Genomic DNA, 12500 nt, shown 5'->3' with positions numbered 1-12500 from the left:
TTTGGCCCTGAAATAGATATTCTCGGTGACATTCTGAAAAGCCATGCATGGATCAAGGCCAATGGAACCCGCACCATCACATAACCGTTGTGTTCTCTCTGTTGTCACAACAGCGCGCGCGCTGATAATCAGTTTCCGATGTGTTTGTGTTTGTCCTAAGACTGCTGTCATGTTGCAGCGCTTTACTATGTATTTTAAAAATACGTTTGTATTGTATATGGTCTATTGGTGATGTAGCATTTATCAATAGACCTTTTGGGGGGGACATTTAGTCCCAACTGGGAATGAAAAATAATTTAACAAAGGAAGAAATATACCAGCAGAGAGAGAGAGAGAGAGAGAGAGAGAGAGAGAGAGAGAGAGAGATGGGGATATACCCCCATCCACTGGCAAATAGCACACTGGATAGCTAGCAAGCTATAGATGAATATAATTAATGGACCTCAAATCACCCTTGCTGTAAACAGTATTTTTAGAAGCCCGTGGGAGTGTGTCATACACTGAGAAGCGAGCGGGAAACGCGCCAGAGGCTACTCGCTGAAGGACGAGGTCAAAGCAGGGAGACCTGTCGTAAATTCATTGGTTGGAGGGTTAAAGAAGGACACCGTTTGGTTCGAGTCAGTTAGATCTGCGCAGCCTTGAGTCGTAGCCAATCGGCTCCGCCGGGATCCCACACACCAACTCACTTGTCATTTCTTTCCAACCGTTTCTGTGATGTCTCTCGAGTGTCAGTAATATGTTCAGGTTATCTCGTTTCGCTATGCATGAGTGGAAGTCAGACATAAAATGCCAACCCATTACTGCTGATCATGGAGTTGCGATTACGCATGGAGCTGATGCGCGTGCCTGCAGCACTTCCCATGATCGTGCCCACACCATAGCATCTGAGGACACCAACAAACTGTGCGACGCAGTTTCCCTCTCCCTCGGACTCAATTCGGAGTCGGATAACTACGAAATGGATCAGCCCTCGACTAGCCATGCTTTCACCGAGAACGGCCAAGTTGAGGACAGATGCGTCCGTGCGCCCGAAACTGGAGAAAGTGCGCCATCGTCACAGTTCCGTTCTCAGAAAGAGGGTAGAAGGTCAGTAGTGACAAACTCGGCTGACTTGGTTGAAACTTTGCAAAGGAACAGAGACACCACTCCTTTTGGCATGGCGACTTTGCAGTTGACAACTTCTGATATGATATCAAACAGACAGTCGTATAGAGCCCTAGCACCACCTCAGAAGCGTCGTTTGAGTGTGCATGGGCGAAGTATGGAGGAAGCAGATGCCACACCGTCTACTTTTGATGAGTTATTGAGCGCAAACACTAGACTGCACAGTGCCGTGGAAGATAATGTTGATGAGTGGTCCAGGAATCCCTTTACTCAGAACGCAGGAATGGTTAAAACCGAACTGGAATACAATGGCCAACCTGGGTCAAGTGTTCGCAAAAACTGGGACGGTGCAGGCAAGACAGCAAGCCAGCCCTCAAGACACTGCAATGTTCCCTCTATGAACTACTCTCCCTATGACATATTCTTACGCAACTGCAATGATTACACATTGCGCACCGCTCCTCTGACTTTTAATGGATATTTCCCCGAGTCATATTATTCTGGAGGGATGTATGGGAGGATACCGGCCACCGCCTCTCTACCCCGGCCATGCGAGTGGGCGACCGGGCAGAATGGTCTCGGCCCAGGCTTCAGGTAGTGCTCTAAAATTCCGCTATATTGTCCTCCATGCAAGACCTTGATGTTGACGTGACGTAGCCAGCAGTTCTTCAGAACTTATAGAAATATGTTAATTTGAATAAAGACCTACGCATGTTTATCCAAATAAACGTGAAATTTGTCATTTCAAGTAGCATTATGAAAAAAAAATCAAAACCGAAAGAGTTTTGAAGGACTTAATATATATATATATATATATATATATATATATATATATATATATATATATATATATATATATATATATATCTTCCAATCATCTTCTTTCGGTTTTGATTTTTTTTTCGTATTAAATATATGCCATTTCAAATGAAGAATTGCACGTGTAGGCCGCAGAATGGCCCTTGGCACCGATAGCAATAGCAATTGCATCATTATTATTTGGCATTGCAGCATTATTATTTGGCATTGCAGCCTGTAGTTCTTGCAAAGTTGTCCAACACAGTTTCTACCTCCCGGTTTAAGAGGGCGCAGTCTCACTCAGTTTAGTAACATGTTCTTATGTACCAGGGTTTCTTCCAGATTACCGTATAATCGCTCACACCAACTGCTGTTAATGTTTGTGCTTAGGACCACGGATAATAACAATATGAGTAGGCGGTTCAGCTCCTACTCTCATGACTTATTAATAATTCATTAAAACATTGTTTTTCATTTTTTAATGATTATTATTGTTATTATATCTACTTTGTTATATCATCTATACTTCCGATGAAGTGTATAACAAGTATTTTACTGTAATCTTTAGCTTGTGTTTCTGCAGTTAGTGCAATGTGCTTTGTTTTGGTGTCATTTACAGAGGCCCTGTCCTCATTACTGTTTTATGTTTGTGGTTGGGAGCCTCCACAGAGCCGGGCCAACCCTTACGCTAGACTTGCACTATCTCCCAGTAGGATCAGGTGTGCCACATGAATTACCTTCCTTCCATTTCCAGAAGTGTTATTGCTCTACTGTGGCACCTATTTGTTCAATGTGCACCTCTGGTGCTCTGGGATAAGGTCTCTCACTAATGATGTTTAGGAAACATATGAAACCCCCCACTGTGTAGCAGAATGGGCTCCCTCTTCACCAGTTCCATGAGCTACCTCTCTCTCTCTCTCTCTCTCTCTCTCTCTTCTCTCTCTCTCTCTCTCTATCTCTCTCTCCCTCTCTCTCTCTATATCTCTCTCTCTCTCTCTCTATCTCTCTCTCTATCTCTCTCTCTCTCTATCTCTCTCTCTATCTCTCTCTCTCTCTCTCTCTCTCTATCTCTCTCTCTCTCTCTATCTCTCTCTCTCTCTCTACACCATCCATGTGCAGCCATAATTGGTTTGTTTTTTTGTGTCTTTCCCCCCTCGACCCTAAGGCTGGAGGATGTGTTACCCATGAGTCTTCTCCTGGCTACCCCAAGGACCTGCCAGATTTGTGGGGACGTGGCGTCTGGATGTCACTATGGTGCTCTCACATGTGGCAGCTGCAAAGTGTTTTTCAAGCGTGCGGCAGAGGGTGAGTCAGACTGGTGTCCACAAGCCACTATCTCCGGCCTTCCTATTATGGCTAAGATGTGTCCGCCTGGCACAAACACAGCAGCAAAAGACATAATACAAGTTTTGGGATTAATGTTAGACCTCATGTGTAGTTACTGGACTAGCTGCCCCCTGTGCCTTTTTAGTGTCTGCCACAGGTATGAGATCAATTCTGAAAAAAAAGAGAATGTCAGATGGAAGGAACATCTGTGCTTACATTTCTTGCTCTGATGTCTGTTGGAAAAATGTTATTATTACTATTATTTTGTATAGTCTGTGATTTCAGAAGTCCCCTTCTGATCAAGTACAATGCAGATCCTTCAAAAAGAAAAATATCAATGTATTTAAATTTCGAAGGCAGATAGACTATACCAGAGGAAAATGTATTTGTCAGCTTAAGTATTATAATACATTTAATAAAGATAAGAAAGGCTCTGGGCTCTGGGCTCTGTTAAGCGCCTAGAGGCAATGGTATTGTTATGGCGCTATACAAATAAAATTGAATTGAATTGAATTGAAAACGGACACAGAACATTCTACTTTGGCGATAGTGGTTCAGCAGGTTGATGAGTCATCCAGCTAGCTTGATCCCGATGACTCCTCACCAAGTGTCAAAGTGTCCTTGAGCAAGACACTGAAGCCCTGACCGCTCCCGTTGTGCAGGTTGGCACCTTAGATAGTAGCCTCCGTCATCGGTGTATGAATGAGTAGATGCTCTATGAGTCGAAAAGCGCTGTATAAATGCAGTCCGTTTAGCATTTAGTTAAGTAATACTACTGGACAAGGGCAAGGGAGATTTGACCACACACTTACTATTCAAGGCACATAATTAAATTAAGGAGCCAGTCACATAGTGGTTATGTAGAGTCATAGTGTTATTAAGTGTTATAACAGTGATAACAACACAGGCATAGCAGTAACAGTGACCATAATCCAGACCATGTTCATTTTCATTGGTTTAAACGGAATGTTCCGGTAGGTGAGTGGCTGAGTATTTTGGTCCAACTCTGTATTATTCGGCTGCTGCTTTTATGTATATATTTAAAGGACCACTATGCAACAATTTGTCACTTTTTGAGGGATTATCAGGCAACTAGTTTTGGCATCATCTTTAAACTCCTTTTGATGGTACGTGGTCATGTGATGATAAACATCTGCTGTTCTCACCAGCCTCCAGGATATGCACTATGTAGTTCTTTATTTCAAAAATGAAAGAAAAGATTTCGCCCAAAGATAAACAGTTAGCATGTTAAATGAGAACGAAACTCCTAACTGATGCTTTAAGATGAGAACATAATTGTGGTCCGTGGAAAGTTACGTGGGAAAACTTCTGCCAATGCAAGGTGCCAGCTATCGTAGACACACTCCTTTTCAGTCATCCAAATGGACCAAAAATGAGAAAAAAGAAAGAGTAAAAGTTTAGTTAAATATTAGCGAAGTGCCACCTGGGTTGGACTTTGACTGTTTGCTTATGACTGCAAAGTTATTCTGTAAAATGCCATCAACTCAGCTCCAAACAGTTCCTCACACTTCAACTAACTTCACCAGTTTTTTAACGTTTATTTATTGATGTATGTATTTATTATGTCTTTCCCTAAGTGTAGCAGTGTTTGTTTTGCTCCCACAGGGAAACAGAACTTTCTGTGTGCCAGCAGGAACGACTGCACCATAGACAAGCTCAGGAGGAAGAACTGCCCTTCTTGTCGCCTCAAAAGATGCTTTGAGTCGGGGATGACTCTCCGATGTAAGCTGGGAAGACCATGATGGCTTGAAAACTATTTATTTATATTTACTGATCATTTCATAGCAATTTAAAATATTTATTCACTTCCCATTCTCCAAATATTTACATCTTAGGCAAGCAGTTATATTAAGATTACAAGAAACCTATCAGGATACTTATATAATAATACAACAATTATACCATATCTGTAACAGATTTAGTTTATCTTTTCTGTTTTTGTCTGAACTTTATTTACGCGTCTGCAACAGTTTCCCATCTATCTGTCTTTCCCATCATGTTATATGTAAACTCCCCACCCTCTGTGTACATGTTCTCCCTATGTGTATTGTTATTGTTTTTGTATTTATTGTGATATTTGTATTTATTTTGATTCATGTATATATGTAAGTTAAGCTACTGGATGACCTTCATTTCCCTCGGGATCAATAAAGTATCCATCTATCTATCTATCTATCTATCTATCATCCCAGCCCGAAAACTGAAGGTGATCGACTCCCAGAAACCCTCAGAAAGGAGCGACCCATCCAAGCCCCCTGTGGAGACCGTCTCTGCTAGCAGGACCATGAACTCCCACGTCCTCCAGACACTGCAGGGCATCCTAGAGCACATCGAGCCCATGGTGGTGAACGCAGGCCACGACCCGGCCCAGCCCGACACCGCCGCCACCCTCCTCACCAGCCTCAACCAGCTGGGGGAGCGGCAGCTGGTCTCTGTGGTGAAGTGGGCCAAGGGGGTGCCAGGTGAGTGACTACTATCCTATTAAAGGCACCCAGTGCAACATTAGGGCATCAAAATGGAAATATTCTGGATAAGACAATCTTTATGATATTGACATTTACTTCACCATATTAGCACATTTGCATCATTATTTGATACTTTGGGCGTTAAAAAGAGCGCTCAAACTAGCCGCAAGAGCGTAGCCCTTTATTTATTGGTACCACCAATAAATAAAGCAGGATTCCAGTCAATGGAAAAATGGTCTCTCCCCACCGGCGATTGTTGTTGTTTACGATTTTCTATCAGTTCTCACCACACAATGACGTCTTATCTTTGCTCCTTGAATGTCGATATGTAATGCTATGGAGTTATTGAAACTCACTACGTGTAAAAAAGACTAGAAATTGTCTTAAATGAGTCTCAAGCCTATAAAGTTGCACTGGGTGCCTTTAACCAAGGACACCATCTTGCTTTTCCCCGTTATAACCATACAGATGTAGGAAGTATACTTTGCTGAATTGTTAATAAGTAGAACTATGTTATTGCAATTTTAATGCTTTAATGCAAGAATAATCACGATACCAAAAAAACAGAGGGTAAGTCTCACCATAATTAAGTCAAACTAATTCTTAATTAAATCTCTTTTGTTCACTTTCAGGGTTTCGTAATCTGCACATGGACGACCAGATGATGGCCATTCAGTACTCATGGATGGTGATCATGGTGTTTGGGCTGGGGTGGCGCTCCTTCACAGAGGCCGATGCCACACAGCTCTTCTTTGCCCCTGACCTCATTTTTAACGAGTAAGCACCGCTGCACTCCGCACCGCACCACGCCGCACCAAACCACACCAACCCCCCCCCCCCCCCCCCCCCCCCCAATATGTTCCCAGCAGTTCACTTTCCTTCGCTCGTTAGAAGAGAGCTTTATCCTTGGAAGAGGAGTGTTTAGATAGCGAGGGAAGGCTCTGAAAAAGAAATTTGAACGTTTTTTTGGCTTGACGTACGGACCTTGACATTTTGGATAAAAGGATTCTCGGGGACTGAAAGGAAAGGTTCTCATGGAGAAAATGATACTGTCATAGCCCCTAAGGTTCTCAAACTTAATAAATATGAAATAATAAGAGGTACAATAATAATAATAATAACAATAACAATAATAATGATGATTATTATAATAATAAGGTCTACAATACGAACCCTTCCTTAACCCAGCGCTGAACTTCTCAAAAATGATTTAAAAAAACTGTGAAAAAAATGGTACCTTTAAAGACAACACCTGCCTATTCTCAAGTGTTTGGCCACCATCGCAGCCCTGCACTGACACCCAGGCATCACTTTCACACATCGTTTCACACACACACAACCCCCACCCCCCCCACCCCCCTCATCATGCCCCTGTTTTGACGGCCACTGAAGCCCAAACAATCGCAGTGTGCCGTCAGCATACATATCCATCTATGCGTGCCACACACACTCACACACACACACACACACTCACACACACACACACACACACACACATCTATGCGTGCTGTACTTCTGAGGCTCCCAGCTGTGCTGCTTTCAGACGTGGGGTTCAGGCAGCCTCTGGCGGTGAGAGGGAGAGGAAGAGGGAGAGGGAGAGGGAGGCTCGTCTCGGTGGCGAGTGTGAGCGCATACAAATGTGCTGTTATCTCCCTGGCGGGGTGAAATTTCATACAGCATTAGCCAGCCAGTCTGGAGAGTGGCCCACCCTCAGCATGGGTAATGGAGACGCCTAACCTTGTGTCTGACCCCCCCTCCTCTGTGACCCATGCTGCTCTGTTCTGGCCTTGCCTCTCGCTCTCTCTCTGTCTCTCTCTCTCCCCTTCTTTCTCTCTCTCCCTCTCTCTTTTTCTCGCTCGCCTGGGGCACTATCTCCCACCCTCTCTCCTTCTGCGTTTTGCTGCCTCTGTGTCTTTCTTAGTCAGTCGCTTTCTTCCTTTCCCATCGGTGATATCTCTCACTCTCCCCCGCAGTTTCTCACGGTCGCTTACTGGGCCTCCTCTCCTCCTCCTCCTCCTCCTCATCGTTTTTCGCTCCGCTGCACTACAGCCTTTTTCTTGCCCCCTACCCTACTCTTCAGTCTCTTTTGCAATCCCAAATTTGAAATTCCACGAATTGATGGACAAGATTTATGTGTCCTCAGAACCCCTTGTGTGGTCCTGCGTCATGGCTGAACATGTTTATTAAAAGCTGGCAGAAAATATGCTGTTGTAAAATACAGAGTTGAATCAGAGTTGAGATCAGCTGATGTGGATTGGAATATCAGTGTTGCATAGTGATATATAAACAACAGTGCTGTTATGTTCTATATTTTATCATTCAATACCCAATTATTACCCAAATATTCTTTGACTTCTAAATGGTTGGATAGAAGACTTCATCATCATCCCTTTCTTTCCCTCTCTCTCACTTTCCTCTCTCTTCCATCTCTTTTTCTATATATTTCCTCTCTCATCTCTCTCCCTCCCTCACTCCTTCTCTCTCTCTCTCTCTCTCTCATCTCCCTCCCTCTCTCTCTCTCTCTCTCTCTGTCATCTCTCTCCCTCCCTCACTCCTTCTCTCTCTCTCTCTCTTCTCCCTCCCTCTCTCTCTCTCTCTCTCAATTTTCAATTTCAATTTCAAATGGCTTTATTGGCATGAATGCGCGATACATTGTTGCCAAAGCACTCAATACAACAATATTAACAGCAGATAACAGCAACATTAGTGATAATACTGATAACAACACACACACACACACACACACACACACACACACACACACACACACACACACACATACACACATACATACACACACACACACACACACACACACACACACACAGAGATCAGCATTAAGGGAAAGAAAAAATAATAATAATAATAATAATAATGATAAAAGATAAAAGTAAATGAATAAATAAAACAAAACAAAACTCTCTCTCTCTCTCTCTCTCTCTCTCTCTCTCTCTTCTCCCTCTCTCTCTGTGTCTGTGGCAGGCAGAGGATGCATGTGTCGGGGATGTATGAGGACTGCGTGCGTCTGAAGAGGCTCTCTCAGAGGTTCAGTGGCCTGCGGTTGAGCCGGGAGGAGTTCCTCTGCATGAAGGCCCTGCTGCTCTTCAGCTTCAGTACGTCCAGGGGGCCCACTCTCTGCCCGGCCATTTCACATGAATCTGCTTGTTTCATGGTCAATTTGGTCCAAATGTGTGTCTGTGTGTGTGTGTGTGTGCAAGTGTGCGTCTGTGTGTGTGTGTGTGTGTTTCATACTGTTTCTGATCTCCTAGTTACAACTCTTGTTTCATGGTCAATTAGCCGTGTGTATGCAGTTTATATCTGTCTGTGTGAGTGTGTTTGTGTGTGTATGTATCTGTGTGTGTGTGTGTGTGTGTGTGTGTGTGTGTGTGTGTGGTGTGTGTGTGTGTGTGTGTGTGTGTGTGTGTGTGTGTGTGTGCGCGCGCGTGTCTGTGAGTGCGTTTGACTATATTTGTGTATGGGTGTGTAGCTGTGTGTGTGTGTGTGAGTGTGTGGTTGTGTGTGTGTGTGTGTTTTAATGGATGACTTCCTTGATAATGCTGATCTCAATGCGCGTGTGCCCCCTCAGTTCCAGCGGAGGGGCTGAAGAGCCAGAGTTGTTTTGACGAGCTGCGGACCACCTACATCAATGAGCTGGATCGCCTGGTGACCGACCGTGACCACAGCAGCCGCTCCGAGCGTCTGTTCCAGCTCACGCAGCTCCTGGACTACCTGCAGATGGTAACCAATCACAAGTGTCCTCCTCCTCCTCCTCCTCCTCCTCAGCATTCCCCCATGTTTTTCATTTCAGACAGAAAAATGTCTGGTGAAGGTCAGGTTGACTGAAATGTTTTGCAGCAGTGGAAGTCATCTCTGGGAGTTCGTTTCAGTTGAAAGATATATTTACTTCCTTGATTTCAGAAAAGGAGATAATAGGAAAATACGGTCTTTGGAGCCAAGTAGGAAATATCTCAGCGTGTTGGAGAACATTCGCATCTGCCATATTATGGTATATGATGCAGGTAGCATCCACTTTAGCTAGTTAATATTTATGTAATGTAGGCTACTATATTTAAACTATACCATACTACTTATTATTTGATATTATATATTTATATTATTATATATTTATACTTTACTTTTACCATTTTGTAAAGTGGAATAATTCCTCCGAACACGTTTGTGTGATTACATCTTGTGTAGAGTGTTGTTGGTCAGCGCTTCCTGGCTCAGATGCTGAGTACATGGTGCTTGACAAATACACATCACATGACTTCACACACGGCAGCCTTCATTCTAACCCTCCCAACCCCCCTGTCTCCCCCCTCTCTCTTCCCCCGTAGATTGTGCAGAAGCTCCATCAATTCACATACGACCTCTATATGCAGACACTCACACTCCAGAACAAGGTGAACTTCCCTGAGATGATTTCCGAGATCATTTCCGTGCATGTTCCCAAGATTCTGGGAGGCCTGGTCAAGCCGATCCTGTTCCATAAATAACCCTTTTCAATTTCCAGCCTCCATCATTTCAAGTGGGTCTATTAAGCTGTAGCTCTAGTCATTTTCTTCATAACGGTCCATTTCCAAATGCCATACTTTCATAACCCTCTCGTTGTTGTAGCCTTCAGTAGTTTGGGATTTAATGTCTTGGGTTTCATAATAGTACATAACTGTTTGTAGTGCTATCCCCATGACAAAGTAGCATAGCTTAATCAAAACATAAACTTGCCTTTACTATTTTTATTGTGCTTGTGAGAAACACTGTTATATGCCATCTTTGTCGAAGCCTTGTATTGGACGAGGCGTTGCTGTATGTAATGCCATTGATACCTGAAATGTTTTCAGCTTAAACAGGAATTTCAATGAACCAAATGTGTCAACCAAGTAACTGTGAATTCAGGTCCAAGTTTGAACTGCAATGGTGCGTTCAAAACATATATAGCCATGACAAACGAAACATGGTGTACATATAAATATATATCAGGGACGGAATTGTTTTGTACACATCTGTGACACCAACTCGCCTGGTCATCAGGTGAACATATCTTTTTTTATTCACATGTATCTCTTGTGTCAGACTATTTTCTGTCTTAAACATTGACCAATAAAATCTATTAAATTCCGCTCAGTACTATTTTGATGTCATCTGTTGTGAATGTGTGTGTGTGTGTGTGTGTGTGTGTGTGTGTGATTGTGTGTGTGTCTGTGTGTGTGTGTGTGTGTGTGTGTGTGTGTGTGTGTGTGTGTGTGTGTGTGTGTGTGTGTGTGTGTGTGTGTGTGTGTGTGATTGTGTGTCTGTGTCTGTGTGTATGTGTGTCACAGGACAGTATTTAAAAGACTGTTCCGTTGAGGTCTTCCTGTTTAAACAGATGTATGTGTTTGGTCTTCCTTATCTACCTGTCTATGAGACTAAACACAGCTTTAATTGCCAAGGTGATTGTGCTTGACACTGCCTTCATGCCTTTATCTTCTTCCTTTATGCCTTTAACTTCTAATAAGGTTTCTACTTCCATCTAAATAAACACCTTCCATAAAACCCTGTGGGAATAGTCCCAGACGAACCTGTGACTATGCTTTACCCCCACCTAGTGGAGAAGGGCAGAAGCACCAGGAGAGAGGAAGAGGAAACTTGTTTCTTAGTGTCCCAGAGCCGCCTGTTCTTATGGGAGGGAAGTAGACATAGTCTTGAGTCCAATATTGATTTCAATGTAGAATCTTTGATTTAAGCATACGGATGTTTACCATTTCTAAATACAATTATAATTAATTCCAAGTGAATTGTCTGATTTTGAGCAGGTTAGCAGGATGTGTAATTCTTCTCAAGCAGATTTAGTTTTTTAAAGCTTCTTTTACTTTGTTTCCTGACTATAATATACCTCATTAATATTTTATAAACTTTATCCTACAAGAAAATGTCACATATGAATTAAAGGCACAATATGCAAACAATTATGCTTCAGGATTAGGGTTAGGATAAGCAGTTTAACCTTAAAATAACGTGCCAATGGCACGTCCGTGCCAATGGCATAGCAGGGTCGATAGGCATATAACTGCCTTCTGTAGTTTTGCCTGCCGATGCCCGCCGACCTGACTTTGATTACCTTCTGCCGATCTAGTAAGTAGCTTATTTGCCGTCTTGCTTAGTCTTGTGTTGCACATGACTGATGTTTGACTGTGTAAGGACAGTCGTTGAGTAATTAGTTTGTCATAATGTCAAAGTCAGCACATTTCAAGAGATTTCGTTAGTTTTAGCTGCTAGCATACCTTTAGCGAATAGCTATTAATCCTTAATGCACCTTTAAGTAGCAACTCCTGTGTGACTTCTGACACAGCGGTACACAGCCAGAAAGACTAATTTTAAAAGTTACGTGTATAATGGATGCTTAGTGCATTTTAAAACATGATAAATACTTTAATTATTGATAAAAGACCTTTTAATTATGGTTGAAGGCCTTTGTCAACTTCAGACTATGTGCTGGCTCAATTTAAAATCTTCCATATAGAACTGAAGAACTATTTATATCATGAAAAACCTTTTGAATTGCACTGATTTAAGTTGCATAAGCACATTACAATGTTTGTAAATATTACATGTTAATAAATAATTGAAATATGTAATTTATATTGTATGCATATAATATAATACAAAACCATATCATATAAAACAGAATAGTAGGATAGACAGTTGCAGAATAAGTGGCTGCCACTAAAAGCGTGCATGATGACACTTAGTTAAATGTGGTGTGTATAATAATAATAATAATAATAATAAAAGAGGAGTAATTGA

At 42.4% G+C, this 12500-nt stretch overlaps 1 protein-coding gene across 1 annotated transcript; it reads left to right on the top strand.

The window, feature by feature from the left end:
• Positions 1-958: 958 nt before the first annotated feature.
• On the top strand, positions 959-10213 carry LOC308366554 (androgen receptor-like; the record flags this gene model as incomplete). Its single annotated transcript, XM_080840271.1, has 8 exons — positions 959-1086; positions 3068-3207; positions 4855-4971; positions 5442-5711; positions 6347-6491; positions 8697-8827; positions 9301-9452; positions 10055-10213. 8 exons carry the CDS (start codon positions 959-961, stop codon positions 10211-10213), a joined length of 1242 nt encoding a protein of 413 aa, XP_080696397.1.
• Positions 10214-12500: the final 2287 nt, after the last annotated feature.

Source organism: Sprattus sprattus, assembly GCF_963457725.1.
Source record: "Sprattus sprattus genome assembly, chromosome: 6".
NCBI classification, from domain to species: Eukaryota; Metazoa; Chordata; class Actinopteri; order Clupeiformes; family Clupeidae; genus Sprattus; species Sprattus sprattus.
This window is presented reverse-complemented; position numbering and strand designations above follow the sequence as displayed.